Source organism: Cotesia glomerata, linkage group LG5 (genome assembly GCF_020080835.1).
Source record: "Cotesia glomerata isolate CgM1 linkage group LG5, MPM_Cglom_v2.3, whole genome shotgun sequence".
NCBI classification, from domain to species: Eukaryota; Metazoa; Arthropoda; class Insecta; order Hymenoptera; family Braconidae; genus Cotesia; species Cotesia glomerata.
The window spans coordinates 17,352,303-17,367,530 of record NC_058162.1 but is presented as its reverse complement, the minus strand read 5'-3'; the positions used below and the strand labels follow the sequence as shown (position 1 = coordinate 17,367,530).

General features: G+C 32.6%; 1 protein-coding gene across 1 annotated transcript in view; it reads right to left on the bottom strand.

The window, feature by feature from the left end:
• The window catches only part of LOC123266357 (protocadherin Fat 4-like), a 261,115-nt gene that overhangs the window by 234,377 nt on the left and 11,510 nt on the right, over positions 1–15,228 (bottom strand). Inside the window, exons 3-5 of the mRNA XM_044730596.1 lie at positions 4,725–4,842; positions 4,549–4,649; positions 2,852–3,080 (exon numbers count right to left, since the gene is read on the bottom strand). Coding sequence (XP_044586531.1) covers positions 2,852–3,080; positions 4,549–4,649; positions 4,725–4,842 — 448 coding nt within the window. The remainder of the gene's footprint in view (positions 1–2,851; positions 3,081–4,548; positions 4,650–4,724; positions 4,843–15,228) is intronic.

Sequence of the window (15,228 nt, the reverse complement as noted above, 5' to 3'; positions counted from 1 at the left end):
GGGTCACCTTTTTTGTGTATCATGCACATGCAGATCTGTGACCAATCTTCTGATACTTCCCTCTTTTCCAGAATCTTGATGTAGAAACCTAGCAGGTACAGCTTCCAGTTACTGGGCATAGCTATTAGGAAGTCATTAGAAATTCCGTTTAAACTAGGAGCTTTGTTTCTTTTGGCATTATTTAGGCTTTTTGTCAGCTCGTTCATATAAATTTCTCTTCACAAAGGATTACAAGGCCTAATAATACTGAATATAACGGGTCTGCCTGTGTGAGTAGATGTTTTTAAAAAACTCAATCTATGCTTCCTACGTTATATTAGAGGGCCCATGTCCTTTGTAATTGACTGATCTAACCGTTCTCCAGAAATCAGTAGGAGTTTCAGCTCTGGCAAACATTTTGGTAAATGAAGAGTTGAAGTCCTATTTCTTCTTTCTTAACAATGCGTAATATTCTCGCTTAATAGCATAATAATAATTCCATAGCAGCTGATTCGAGGTATGTTTTATGCAGTATTGGAGATACATGGTGACTAGACTTTTTATGTTTTTACAGTCATTATCATGCCTTCTGAAAATATGACTATTATGCTTCTGTGTATTGATGAACATATATATATGTCCTGGGCTGCCACTTGTATTGCATTTTCTAGAGCCAAGTAAGGGTCCGAGACGGACGTATTATTAAAGTTCTGACACACAATAGGAGACCATCGCAAGACGCTTTTGTAGAATTCCGCACGGCTTTCATTCCATTTGAGCTGTGAGGATGAAGATTTAGCTCGTGTTGAACTCTCCTCCATTTGGAATTTCAGTGTCACCGTTATAGGAAAGTAGTGGGATTGAGTAATGATGTGATTCACATTGAGAGCAGTGATGCAACTAATGCACGATACATGTGACCAGACCAGATCAATAGTGCTCTTCCCTAGTGCGTTACCGAATGTTAAATTACCTGGCACGTCTCCAGGAGTGCTTCCATTTAATAGTATGAAACATAAGCGTTCCATTAGCTCATTAAGACGTCTACCTTTTTCGTTTGTGCAATGATCGAGCGAGATACGTGTTTCTTTCAGGGATGTGTTATCAATAGTGTGTGGATCTGACAGTTGTAGTTGACCTAGTCTCTTTATAGCGGTTTCTGGTAAAGATCCATGAGTCCGCCTCAGCTTCAGGTCTAGTCAGATCTGATTATATCTGGCCAGATCAGTTTATATGTGGCCGGATCTAATCTGTTTTTCCCGGGAAGTATCAACATCTATGATAGTAGCTTTAATTTTTTCATTGTTTTTTCCTACCAGAGAGGCCTCTACGACACTGTCAGCTATATCAAGATTCGCCTGGATAAAATTGTTCAGGTTATCTCGTATATTGTTAGCCCCGGATTCAAAACCATACACAATAATACTTTTTTAACTTCCCGCTAAGAGAATCGAAGATTTTCAAAAATCGAGGTTATTGTTTTCACCTCGTTTTACGAAAATCGACTTTTCATCGAATCTCGACGTTTCGAGGTCCTAGGAATCTTCCCAGACTATTCCCGCGATAGTGTCTGTATGTATGTATGTATGTATGTATGTGTGTGTGTTTGTGTGTGTGTGTGTGTGTGTGTGTGTGTGTGTGTGTGTGTGTGTGTGTGTGTGTGTGTGTGTGTGTGTGTGTGTGTGTGTGTGTGTGTGTGTGGGTGTGTGTGTGTAAACCTCTCATAACTTTTGAACGGCTTGACCGATTTGATCGCGGTTGGTGCCATTCGGAAGAGCTTGACTAAACTTAAATTTTGAATATACTTTGGAACGATTCGGACCGGTAGAATTTGAGAAATCGCAAAAAAACTCTAAAAAAAAATTTCTTCAAATGTGGTTTTTTTGGAATTACTTTTAAACGGCTCTACCGATCAATTCCAAAAACTAATCAGCTCTTAACATAAAAAAACCACGTCGATCACCGCCAGTCCGGTCAAAATCGGTTGATTCGTTCGTGAGTTATCGTTGACGAAAGAAAACCAAAAAAAGTGTTTTTTCGGAATTACTCCGAAATTTTCCGTTCTATCAATTTAAACTTGAAGATTTTTCATGAAGCTTAAAAAACTGCATCAAATGCCACCAACCGCGTAAAAATCGGTTAATTCATTCAAAAATTATTGCGATTTTAAAATTCAAAAAATAGTGTTTTATCAAACTTCTATCAAATTTTTGAGCTCGAAGAGCTCAAAAACGTCATAAGTGCAATTTCAAGTGTTTAGGTATAGAATTGGCGGGAAGTTGCAGGGATGGCCTTCAAGGTCAACCGTTTTCCTAATTTTTTTACGGATGTTTCTCTACCGCGTCTGTTACCGCGAAAGTAATTTTACTTTGTAGTGTATGATGCATGTTGTGGATTGTACCTGGAGACGAAGGTAAAGCAAGCTTAAGAGCACTCTTGCGAGCTTCTAACATTGTGTAAGATTTTTTTAGCTCAACATTTTCCTGGCGCAGACTCTCAATTATACTTTGCAGTTCGCTTACTTGTTTTAGTTAATAAAAAAGATTAAATGTACTTTACTGCGATGTGTACAGTACGAGCGTTACCGAACGAATTTCTATTCTAAAATCAAAGATGTGTATAATTTATTTGATCCTTTTATCTACATCTTCTACGTCCCTGGTCTATTAATCGAAAGACTAGGACCGAATAAATTACATTTGAAAAAATGTCCATCTGGACACAACACAAAATTTTTTAAAATTTCTGCTATGGAGACAACTTCAATAGTTAGATTTTTTATGGAATCTACTAAAATGATGCATATTAGTTAATATTTCACATAGATAAAAATATATTAAAACTCCAATAGTACAAAATGACTCATTTTTACCTTTATCATCGATGAAACAATATATCCTTACAATGTTTTCATCGTTTCCAATATTATCATGGACTTCTGGTAATATTATATCTTCACTCAAGATCAATGTATTTTCTTCGACCCACACTGTCCAATCGTTTCGAACAAACTTTGGTCCCAGAGTTGCTACAAAAATTATTTCTAACTCCTGTGAAACAGTTTTTGGTGGATCACCTTCATCCGTTGCTGTGATAATTATCTGAAATTGAATTATTTGTTAGCATTGAAAAAATTTTCCCTTTGATTTTATTTAAATAGAAATTTTTAATTTTGAATCTTTAGTCGAAAAAGGACAGAAATATTTTGATTTCAATGTAAAATAAACAAGAACAAAAGAACTGAATGAGGAAAAAATATGTAATTGAAGCAAATTTAATTATACGCATCGAGAAAAGCTTAGTTATTCAAAATGTCTTTATTCTCGGTTTAGGCGCATAATATTACTGAATTGAAGAATGGATGAAAAAGAATCCACAGATTCGGTAGAATCTGGCGCCAAGTTCCGTTCAAATCCGTTGTAAACGGAGCGCCAGACTACCGACTGTGTTTACTGTAAGCAGAACGGTATTTCGAGGTTGCAAAATTTTATTTAATTATATGGTTCTCCTTTTTCCAAAATAATATATTATAAAAGTAATTTATACTTTATTTTACTGATATTAATTAATTATAATCAATTATAACACTTAATTCACTTAAAATTATTAAATTTTATCAGCACAAACTATAGTAAGCCCAGAAATTTCGATCCTGACTTTTTTTCGATGGGGAATATCAGCGCCACAGACTAGATAAAATAAAAATGTGTAGTAATCCTTCCTATAGACACGCAACTACAGTAAAAAGTGATTCATAGCTTGCATCTATGGCCGCCAGGGTGCACTGGAATTACATCTACATAAACTGTAGCTTTAAGGGGATAGTTTGCAGTAAAAAATGCAGTCAACACGAGATTTAAGTTGTTATCAATTGTAAATTTTCATTATAATTACAAAAATACTAAAATCCGAACAAAAACAGTTTCACTGTAAAGTCGCACCAAGTCCACGTTCATAAGACTATTAGGAAAAAAATTTTTTTCTTTACAAAAAGATACAAAATAAAAAATTAAAAAATCCGACTAACCGATCTGATTGTTTATTATTTTCGGAAATTAAAAAATTTTTTGTAAATTTAAAAATTAAAAATTTTTAGAACGTACTTGGTGTGCGTCATTGTGTATTTCAATTTTTTTAAAGTCCTAGTAAATAGATTTTACGAATTTCATTAAAAGTAAAATATTTTGCAACCGCGCACACTAAATACGTTCTAAAATTTTTTTTTTAATTTTTAAATTTACAATAAAATTTTTTTTAATTTCCGAAAATCATAAACAATCATATCGGTTACTCGGATTTTTTAATTTTTTTATTTTGTATCTTTTTGTAAAGAAAAAAAAAATTTTTTTTCCTAATAGTCTTATGAACGTGGACTTGGTGCGACTTTTTTACAGTGAAACTGTTTTTGTTCGGATTGAAAATAACGGAATTTGAATTCGATTTGATACTGCTGAATACATTCAATACTTCAGAATTCTTTCTCTTACGAAAAATTGATATTGCCAATTTTTTTTAATTAATTTCTTTACTCTGGGATATTATTCCTCTACTATTTTTGAATTGACTTACTTGATACGAGTTTTGCTCTGTAATATTTGATAAATTTTTTAATTGGAGCTGTGCAGAATTTTTTTGCGTACTTATAATTTTAAAAAATTTGTGGTCATCATCTGTAATGAAAAAAGTAATAAGCTAATATTTTTTTATGATACAAACAAGATAATAGCTATAAAAAAAATACTTGCTATTTCCGCTTATTGTGAATACTACTGTTCCACTGGGACCATTGTCTTCATCTGAAGCGACGAAATCATCAAGTTGCTGTTTATCGTAAGTCTTTAATCGACTATTTATTGTTTGATTCTGATAATAAAAATTTTTAAATTTTCATTCATTGGATTATTATTAGAATTCATTAGATTCAAATCTTTTTTAAGCAAAAATCAAGAAAACTTGTGGGATAGCTGGTTAGAACAAAGTATCTTTCGCTTCGTATTTAATATTAAATACACAAAAAAAATGGACGTCTTAATCTAAGAAAATTAATTTTGTCAATTCGGTGGCTTGGCCTAAAATTATTCTATTTATTAATTCAAAATAGATAAACTTAATCTTGGATTAATTAAAGAATACTTGCATGAAGAATCGGAAAATTCTTCACTCAACTTATTTAAGTTTTCATCAAAAGCAATTAATCTAGTTCGAAAATCATCATCGATGACGGTTTTCATTTATGAGTATTTCAGAAGCTAATGAGGCCGAAAACCGTCGTAGGTTCAGTTGACTGTTGTACGGACCGCAATAAATTACACCGGCACACAAAAAAAAAAGTTGTCAGTACTTTTGACCGGAACTACCTATCTTTATGTATTTTGACGCGCTGAATCCGAATCTGAAGTCAGTTTTGCCCGTACACCATCAAAAATTTGAGTAAAATCCAAAAAACCTAAAAAAAGGCGAAAAATTGCGAAAAACTGCAATCACAGCGTTGAATAAAATTTTGTTCACCCAGATCAAGTATGATTTTTATGTGTTTCCATTCACTAAATCTGAATCTAAACGTTAAATATCCCGTTAAGCCGTCAAAATTTGAAAAAATAACAAAAGACCCAAAAAAAAATTGAAATAAATCATGAAAAATCGAAATTATCGAGATAAAAAATTTTTTGGATTCAGATTAAGTATGTTTTTTATGTACCTTGTTTCACTGAATTTGAATCTGAAATCTTGTCTTTTTGAAGTTTTAAAATTGAATAAAAATCTCAAAAAACCAAAAAAATCTGAAAAATTACAATTATAAATATGAAAAAAAAAATCTATTAAACACGATTGTTAATGACTTAGGTGCATTTTCATAGATGGAATATGATCTTAGAATTGAAAAATTGACAAAGTTTTAAAATCTTTAAAAACTAGCATGTAAGAAGAAGGTACGAAACCATATTTTCGAATTTCAGACTGTCGTTTGTTTGTATCGAATTTTTTATCTTCAAATGAGCTACGCAGTGGGTTCTTTTTTTTAGGTTGCTTAATAAACACCAAACTACACTTCATGGATTTTCACATCGACCACTTTCCTGAAAATCTTGAAGACTACAGCGAAGAACAAGGAAAACGATTTTATTAAGACAAATGGAATGAAGGGTAAGTATCGAGTAAATTAGATTGTCAACATGATGTCAGATTTATACTGGATGCTAATAAGAAAAACACCAGAAGAAAACAGAAAACGTGAAAGAAACCCACTGCGTAGGTCATTTGAAGATAAAAAATTCGATACCAACTAACGACAATCTGAAATTCGAAAATATGGCTTCATACCTTCTCCTTAGATGCTATTTTTTAAAGATTTTAAAATTTTGTCAATTTTTCAATTCTAAGATCATATTCCATCTATGGAAATGCACCTAAATCATTAACAATCGTGTTTAATAGATTTTTTTTTTTCATATTTATAATTGTAATTTTTCAGATTTTTTTGGTTTTTTGAGATTTTCAGTCAATTTTAAAAGTTCGAAAAGACAAGATTTCAGATTCAAATTCAGTGAAACAAGGTACATAAAAAACATACTTAATCTGAATCCAAAAAATTTTTTATCTCGATAATTTCGATTTTTCATGATTTATTTATAGTTTATAATTCTTAATGTTGTTATTAGTTGAATTGAGAAAAAGTGCCCTTTCGATCCGAATTTCTAAAAAAGTATCCTTTTGATCCAAAGTGATAAAAAAAAAGTACTCTTTTGATATAAAGTGATAAAAAAAAAAGTACCTTTTTGATCCTAAGTGATAAAAAAGGTGTTTTTGGCTTACTTGACAGAATAATCATCGAATAATATTTTTTTATTCAAAACAAACAAAAATGATTCAACAAATTTTTTATTTTTGGAAATAATAACATATTTCATAAAACCAATTATGAAAAATTAACTATTAAACATTAGAACAATTAACTATATAAATTATTAAATTATTAAATATATCATTTAATAACGATAAATACTTAGTAAGTTGAGTTGATACTGATTGTGGCCTAGTCCGTGTTTTTTTTCTTACTCCACTGTTAATTAAGGTAGTTGTAGCGTGATAGGCATTTCAACAGAAAATTATGAAATTTTTTTTATTAAAAGGTAAATATATTAATAATTCACTACCAAAATTTCAGATCAATTGACCGAACGGTTTTTGAGTAATTAATTTTTGAAATTGCATCTTTTACACGTAGCGGTATAGAGAGATGATAAAGTTAGTATGAAATCTTTGGCCCACTCGAGTGGTACGGAAGATTTCATACTAACTTTACCATTTCTCTATACCTCTACGTGTAAAAGATGCAATTTCGAAAAAAACGGTGCGGTCAATTGATCTGAAATTTTGGTAGTGAATTATTAATGTATTTATCTTTCGATAAAAAAAATTTCATAATTTTCTGTTGAAATGCCTATCACGCAACAACTACCTTAATGACACATTTGCCTTGTTCATTTTTATAAAGCAAATTTTAAAATTCTTAGTTTTGATTTAACTTTTATCAGCGTCAATTAAATTATCACAAAATAAATTAAGTTGTATTCATAAGAAGAAAGTTACAAGAAGTAAACATCACAATATAAATTCAAACTGAAGTGGATAAAAATGGGTTATGCAGTTTGTAAACAGGGAAGCAGAGGTCGCTTAAATTTAGTATTAAAAGTAGCCGCAAGTGGCGTTTGTGAGACGTGCGGGAATAGAAATTCGAATTTTTGAATTTTTGTTTTAAAAAATTAATATCAATGGTAAAGCGATTCATATTAATATTAATTTTGATAATTTATAATCTTAAATTAAAATCAAAACATAAATAACATTCTAATAATAGTAAATATATAAATAAAATCTTGTATAATTTAATAATAATAATAATAATAAATTTTGAATTATTTATTAAATTTTACAAAAAGATCTCCTTTCGATCCAAAACGTAAATTTTATTATTTTTTTTTATACTGAAAAAATTTGAATTCATAAAATTTGATGAAACATATCAATAGAGTTCAGGATTTTGCACCCGATTATTAAAAAAAAAAAAATTCAAATATTTATCAAAAGATACCCTTTTGAAACTCAGCTCCTCAACTGGAATCAATTCTATTGGAAAACAACTGCTAGCGCAACTGAGAATAGCAATTGAAAAAGCTAATACTTTTCAGAGAGGAAGAAAATTCAAGACTTTCTTTGCTTTTCCCGAGGTGCTCAGATAAAAATAACGCTATTGGTAAGCCGACATTTTCTATTGAGTAGGGGAGGGTGGGGTAAGATGGCCCCTTGGGGCATAACGGCCCTCCTTCAAAATTTGGTCGAAAAATAACTTTTTTTTTTTTAACCAAATTATCATAAATTTGATATATTTATACATTTTAGAGCTAATATAGGGGAACTTGGGGTACATCCCAGGTAGGGTTTGCCAATGCTGACAAATGGCCCAGCCTTGGACTATTTGTTACTTTGCCAAGCCTTGGTAAGTTACCAGTGGCCCAGGCCTGGCCCGAGGCTTGGCCCAATGGTTCAATATTTTGGAACCAAGCCTTGGGAGATCACGACTGGCCGAAGCCTGGTCCGAGGCTCAGCCCAATGGTTCGACATTTTCAAGTCGAGCCTTGGGGTACACCACTGGCCCAAGCCTGGCCCGAAGCTTGGCCCAATAGTTCAATATTTTGGAACCAAGCTTTGGGAGATTACAACTGGCCGAGGCCTGCTCCGATGCTTGGCCCAATGTCTCGATACATTTCAACCAAGCCTTGAAAAATCACCACGGACTTAAACCCGGTTCGATACTTGGCCCAATGCTTCGAACACTGATAGAAGAATTTAATAAATGACTTGTCAACAAAAAAATTTTAATAAATATAGTTATTAATCGTTGACCAATTATTTCTAACTATCATTTCTTTGTTGCTGAAAAATGTATAAAACTCTCGAAGGTGCGCATAAAATAGTTTTCATGTGAATAAAAATGATAAATTAAATACTGATACATATTGTGAATATTTTAAAAATGTTTATTTTTCTCCACAAAAAAATATTGAAAAAAATTGTTAACAAGTAAGTTTGCTTATCACTCTCTTACACATATACAAATTACTTCTAATACAAATATATCTATCAGTGAAACTATAGTTTTGGGAAGTCACTGACACCCGAGGCTTGGCCCGGGTCTAGCTTGAGACTTGGCTCAATGGTTCGATATTTCCAAATTGAGCCTTGGGAAGTTATTACTATCGGACCAAATATAAATTCAGAACTAGCTTGGTGCTTTAATTGAATCATAGAAAAATTTTTTTCAATGATAAAAAATATTAATTTTTTATGAAGAAAATCTAACGCTAAAAAATGCTTCAATTATTCATTATTTATAGTCACATTATCTTAAATAATAGTAAGAACATTTCGTAAAAAAAAATTATTGAATGAAATTATACTAAGTAGTTACTTTTCTATAAATTCAAAGTGACAATTTCTTAATTTAGATGTACTCAATTATGATCATGTATTTATTTTTGGTAATAGAAAATTTAATTATTTCGTTGAAATCAAATGAATTAAAAAAAAAAACATTTCATAACTGTATTCTGTCAACAAATTATATTATCTGAACTATACAAAATTTTTAGCAGTTATAAGTTCAATTTTAATTATGGAACATCATGTAATAAAGCAAAATGACTGAGTGATGTTTAACTTAACTAAAACTAATCTGTTAGTGTTACTACGAAGTGCAGCGAAGTCAGTACGGTTCGAGACTTCAACGCGGGTGACCCAGGTTCGATTCCCATCGTGAGCAAAGATTTTTTCAAGGTAATCTGGTGTAATCGCGAGATACGATAATGTAAAGCTGATAATAAACCGTAAAATCGCGGATACAATTAAAATCAAATTTAATTTTTTAATAATGTTTGCATTTTTTTTAGTCCTGGTAAATTAGTTCCCCAAGGCTTGGAACATGGCCATCATCCAAGGCTCGGACCATTGTCCGCCCAGTGGTCAGCCGAGGCTCACCCTAGCCTCATGCCAAGGCTTGGAACACTGGCATGACGGCTGGCCAAGATCTGGTCCAGGCCTTGCCCAATGGTTCCCTCCAACCAGGGACAACGGCCTCCCTCAAAAATTAGGTAAAAATTTTTTTTTCACTTTCCGTCAAGTCATGACCTTTATAATGATTTTATGATATTTTGGACCAATATGTGATATATGGGGCATTATGGACAACTTGAAAAACAAATTGAAACGAAAAAAAAGTTTTATTTTCTCGAATTGAGATCAGAGTTGCAAAAAATGCATTACTTTAATTAATGCATTGGCGTTTCATTACTCATTACTATATTAATGAGTAATGAAATCAATTACCATTACTCATTATTTTTTTTTTAATGGAACATAAATTAATTTCCATTAAAAATTTTTTAATGAAAAATGTATTGTCTTATACAATACTCATTTTTAATGTTAATGAGTATTTTGATAATCTTCAATAAAATTTCTTACAATAATGAGTAATGGACCCATTTTTCATTCCTCACTTTTTTTATTCTTAATGAAGGAGTAATGGGTATTCCATTACTCATTACTCATTGATATAATTACTAGTTCTTGTAATATTTGTTGTGTCGTTGATGATAAACTGTGAGCTGGACCATACAAAATAGAAAATGAAATAAAATTTAAGTCAGATTCACATTTCTTCATAAATAATCAACTTAAGGGGGTATTCTAGTCTAGAATTTTAAGAAAAATGAAAAAATTTTTAACTTCCCGCTAAAAATCTCAGATTTTCAAAAATCGGGAAGTTATTGTTTTCACCCCGTTTTACAAAAATCGAGTTTTCATCAAATCTCGACGTTTGAAGGTCACAGGAAGCTTCCCTGACTATTTTTACGATGATGTCCGTACGTCTGTATGTATGTGTGTGTGTGTGTGTGTGTGTGTGTGTGTGTGTGTGTGTGTGTGTGTGTGTGTGTGTGTGTGTGTGTGTGTGTGTGTGTGTGTGTGTGTGTGTGTGTGTGTGTGTGTGTGTGTGTGTGTGTGTATGTAAACCTCTTGTAACTTTTGAACGACTTGACCGATTTCATCGCGGTTGGTGGCATTCGAAAGGGCTTCACTAAACTTAGATTTCCTGAAAATTTGAACCGATTCGGACCGGTAGATTTCGAGAAAATCCAAAAAAAGTGAAAAAAAAGTTGTTTTTTTTTAATTTTTTTTAAATATCTCCGAATTGGCTAAACCGATCGGTCTCAAAATCTAATCAGCTCTTAACCTTGAAAACCCCCATCGATCGCCACGAAAAACGTTAGAATCGGTTGATGCGTTCGTGAGATATCGTTGTCGAAAAAAAATCGAAAAAAGTGTTTTTTTGTAATAACTTCGAAATTCATGGCTCGATCGATTTAAAGTTGAAAATTTTTCATGGAACTTCAAAAACTGCGTCGATTGCCGCCAACCGCGTGAAAATCGGTTCATTCATTCAAAAGTTATAGCAGTTTGAAAATTGTATAAATCGTGTTTTATCAAATGTTGATGACTTTTGAGCTCGAAGAGCTCAAAAGCTTAAAAAAGCTACTTTTTTTATAGAGCTCAAAAAAGTACATCGATTGTCGCCAACCACGTGAAAATCGGTTGATTCATTCGAAAATTATAACAGTTTGAAAATTATAAAAATTGTGTTTCATCGAACTTTGATAAGACTTTTGAGCTCGAAGAGCTCAAAAGCATAAAACAGCTATTCTTAACTTCCCGCTAAGAAAATCGAAGATTTTCAAAAATCGGGAAGTTATTGTTTTCACCCCGTTTTGCAAAAATCGAGTTTTCATCAGATCTCAACGTTTTAAGGTCACAGGAAGCTTCCCTGACTATCCCTGCGAGGTTGTCACGGTGTCTGTATGTATGTGTGTGTGTGTGTGTGTGTGTGTGTGTGTGTGTGTGTGTGTGTGTGAAAGTATGTGAACCGCTTATAACTTTTGAACGGCTTGACCGATTTCATCGCGGTTGGTGCCATTCGAAAGGGCTTGACCAAACTTAGATTCTGAAAACTATTTGGACCGATTCAGATCAATAGATTTTGAGAAATCTTCAAAAAACTAAAAAAAAAAATTTTTTCAAATGTGGTTTTTTTGGAATAACTTTTAAACGGCTTAAAGGTTCAATTTCAAAAACTAATCAGCTCTTAACCTCAAAAAACCACGTCGATCGCCACCAGTCCGGTCGAAATCGGTTGATTCGTTCGAGAGATATCGTGAACGAAAGAAATCCGAAAAAAGTGTTTTTTCGGAATAACTCCAAAATTTCTAGCGCGATCAATTCAAAATTTAAGATTCTTCGTGAGGCTTGAAAAACTGCGTCGAATTCTTCTGACCGCGTAAAAATCGGTTCATTCATTCAAAAGTTATTACGGTTTAAAAATTCAAAAAAGAGTGTCTTATCAAATCTCTATCAGACTTTTGAGCTCGAAGAGCTTTAAAGCATAGGAAAGCAATTTCTTTGAGCTCGGAGAGCTCAAAATAACCCATAAATTGTATTTTTGAGCTCGAAGAGCTCAAAAACGTCATTGGTGCAATTTTAAGCGCCTAAGTATGGAATTAGCGGGAAGTTGCAGGGATGGCCTTCAGGGTCAACCGTTTTCCTAATTTTTTTTTCATAATTCGATAGTTTAGATATTCAAAAATATCTCCCTGAAAGGATTTTTCAAAATTCAAATTATTTTCAAAGTTACAGCCGTTTTAGTGTCGGTGCTGGTAAATTGACTGATAAAGTAATCACTCAGTTGTCTGCGTACTACGGATTAGCTATCCGTCGTCATCCTGAATCCTTTGAAGATATGAAACGAGAAATATGGGCCACGTACTTGCATCAAATTTCAACTGATAAGAAGCCTCAGCACATGAATTGCCCTCCTGGACCAGACAGCTGGTGCAAGTGGCAGAAAGCAGCGGCCGAAGGAACTGAGGATGACTTTCACCATGAAAATCCACCTCTAACTGATAAGGTTTTAAAAGTTATGAAACCTATTTACGAATGCTTATCAGATGATTCTTTATTAGAACGTTGCTTGGGCAGCAAAACTCAAAATAACAACGAGTCACTTAACTCTTTAATATGGACATTTGCACCCAAACATATCTATGCCGGGTCCCAGACAATTGAGATTACTAATTGTTTAGCAGTTTGCATTTTCAATGAAGGCTTTTATCTTATTTTATAAATAATGAGTCTAATGGGAATAAAAATAGGTCTGGAATCCCATGGGTTTGCTGTTAGGCGCAACGCAGTAAGAATTGAACGGTCTGAGGTTCGAGCTTCAGATGCTTCAAAAGAGGAAAGAACTGCTCGTTATACAGAGAGAAATGCTGAAAACAGTCAATATAAAGTAGAGGAAGGCCCAATGTATGAAGCTGGGATGGCTGATTAAGAGAATGTAAGTTATACGTACTATTTTATCAGTTACGCTGCCTGAAACTGAACGTTAAACTTTAAGGTAGTACCCTCGCCAAAGTCGTTTTCTTAGGATTTTTTTTAAATTTTGGCAGATTAATGTTCATATAATTCTGCGTCGATTGGCGCAATTTGAGAATTTTTGACCATCTAGTTTCCGAGATATTTAATTTCAAAGTTTGAGTTTTGAACGCTCTTATACATTACAGTATACGGGATATCGAAAAATTTACCTACAAACATTTTTATATCTTAGAAACTTTTCTGAGGATCTTTTTAAAAAACTATAGTAACGTTAACTAACAACTTAAAAATTAAAAAAAAAAATTAATTGATAATTACCACACAGTTTCAGTTTTTCTCGAAACTACTTTTTTCGATACGGTGATGCAGATATCTTAGGTTCTAATGAGCCGATTTATTTGAAATTTAGCATGAATATTCTTCAATTATCTCACTTTTGAACTAACCAATGAAAATTAAAAATTTCAAATTTGTAATATTTTTAAAAAATTGGAGGAAGTTGAAAAATGAGTAAAAAAATCGACTTCTATTTTTAAACAGCCGCCATTTTGTGAAAAAAATTTTTTTTTTAAGTTTTGTTGGTTTGTGCGACAATGACATTTGTACTGATCAATAATTTGGCATTGTTTTTTTTTTTCAGATGGATACAAAGGGAGAAATCCTTTTCACGAGGACACGGCCTTTTTTTTCTCTACTTCAAGGACTTATATCTTTTTGAAAATTTATTTTTTTGTATTCTTGAAATATCAATAAACAAATGATAAAAAATTGTATAGTAAAAATATTAACTGCTTCTTTTATATTAATTATTAAAAAACGCTCGAAATTCAGACCTCTAGACTATAATACCCCCTTAATAAATATTACATTGAAATCGAAGAATACATGAAGTATTACTATGTAATTAAACGAGATCGTGACTCTATGAAAATTTATTATTACTTTGTTAGGTAAATATTGTCGCTATAGACGGTTATAAATGGAACCTTTATTATTATTAGAAAATAATTAGTTAATATGATTATATTTATACACGGAAAGAAAATTATAGGAACCATTCCTATACCATTATGGGAATGGTTCCTGTTGCGTAAATACTACATGTTCGCGCCAAAACATGTGGTAAGTTCGCACTTAACCTCACCAGAGGTGCGGCGATTGACGCGCACTCTGCCTGTCAACCTCCCGAAGTCAACAGCTGCTTGCGTGCCAACCGCCATAATATATCTACACGCGGTGACCAACAACACGTGCATTGTGTATTCATAAACTTACTTACTAATTCATTGTGTACAACTGATTATTGCAAGTGCTTTACCAAGGAAATTCAGCATCATTGGTAACGCAGGTACTGTCTTTTTCACATTCAATTCCAAAAACTAATCAGCTCTCAATATTAAAAAACCACGTTGATCGCCACCAATCTGGTCAAAATTGGTTGATTCGTTCGTGAGTTATCGTTGACGAAATAAAAAAAAGTTTTTTTTTTTTAGAATTACACCGTAACTTCCACTCTTATCAATCTGTGTTTAAAAATGCGTCATAGAATTTGAAAAACTGCGTCGAATGCCACCAACCGCGTGAAGATCGGTTTATTTATTCAAAAGTTATTGCGATTCAAAAATTCAAAAAATAGTATTTTAGAGGAGAACAATAGTATTCTCACCACGGGCAGGAAATAAGAAAGCCTCAGATCACATGTTTGTCGACCTCGGCTTCGCCTCGGTCAACAATTACATGTAACCTGAGACATTTCTTATTTTC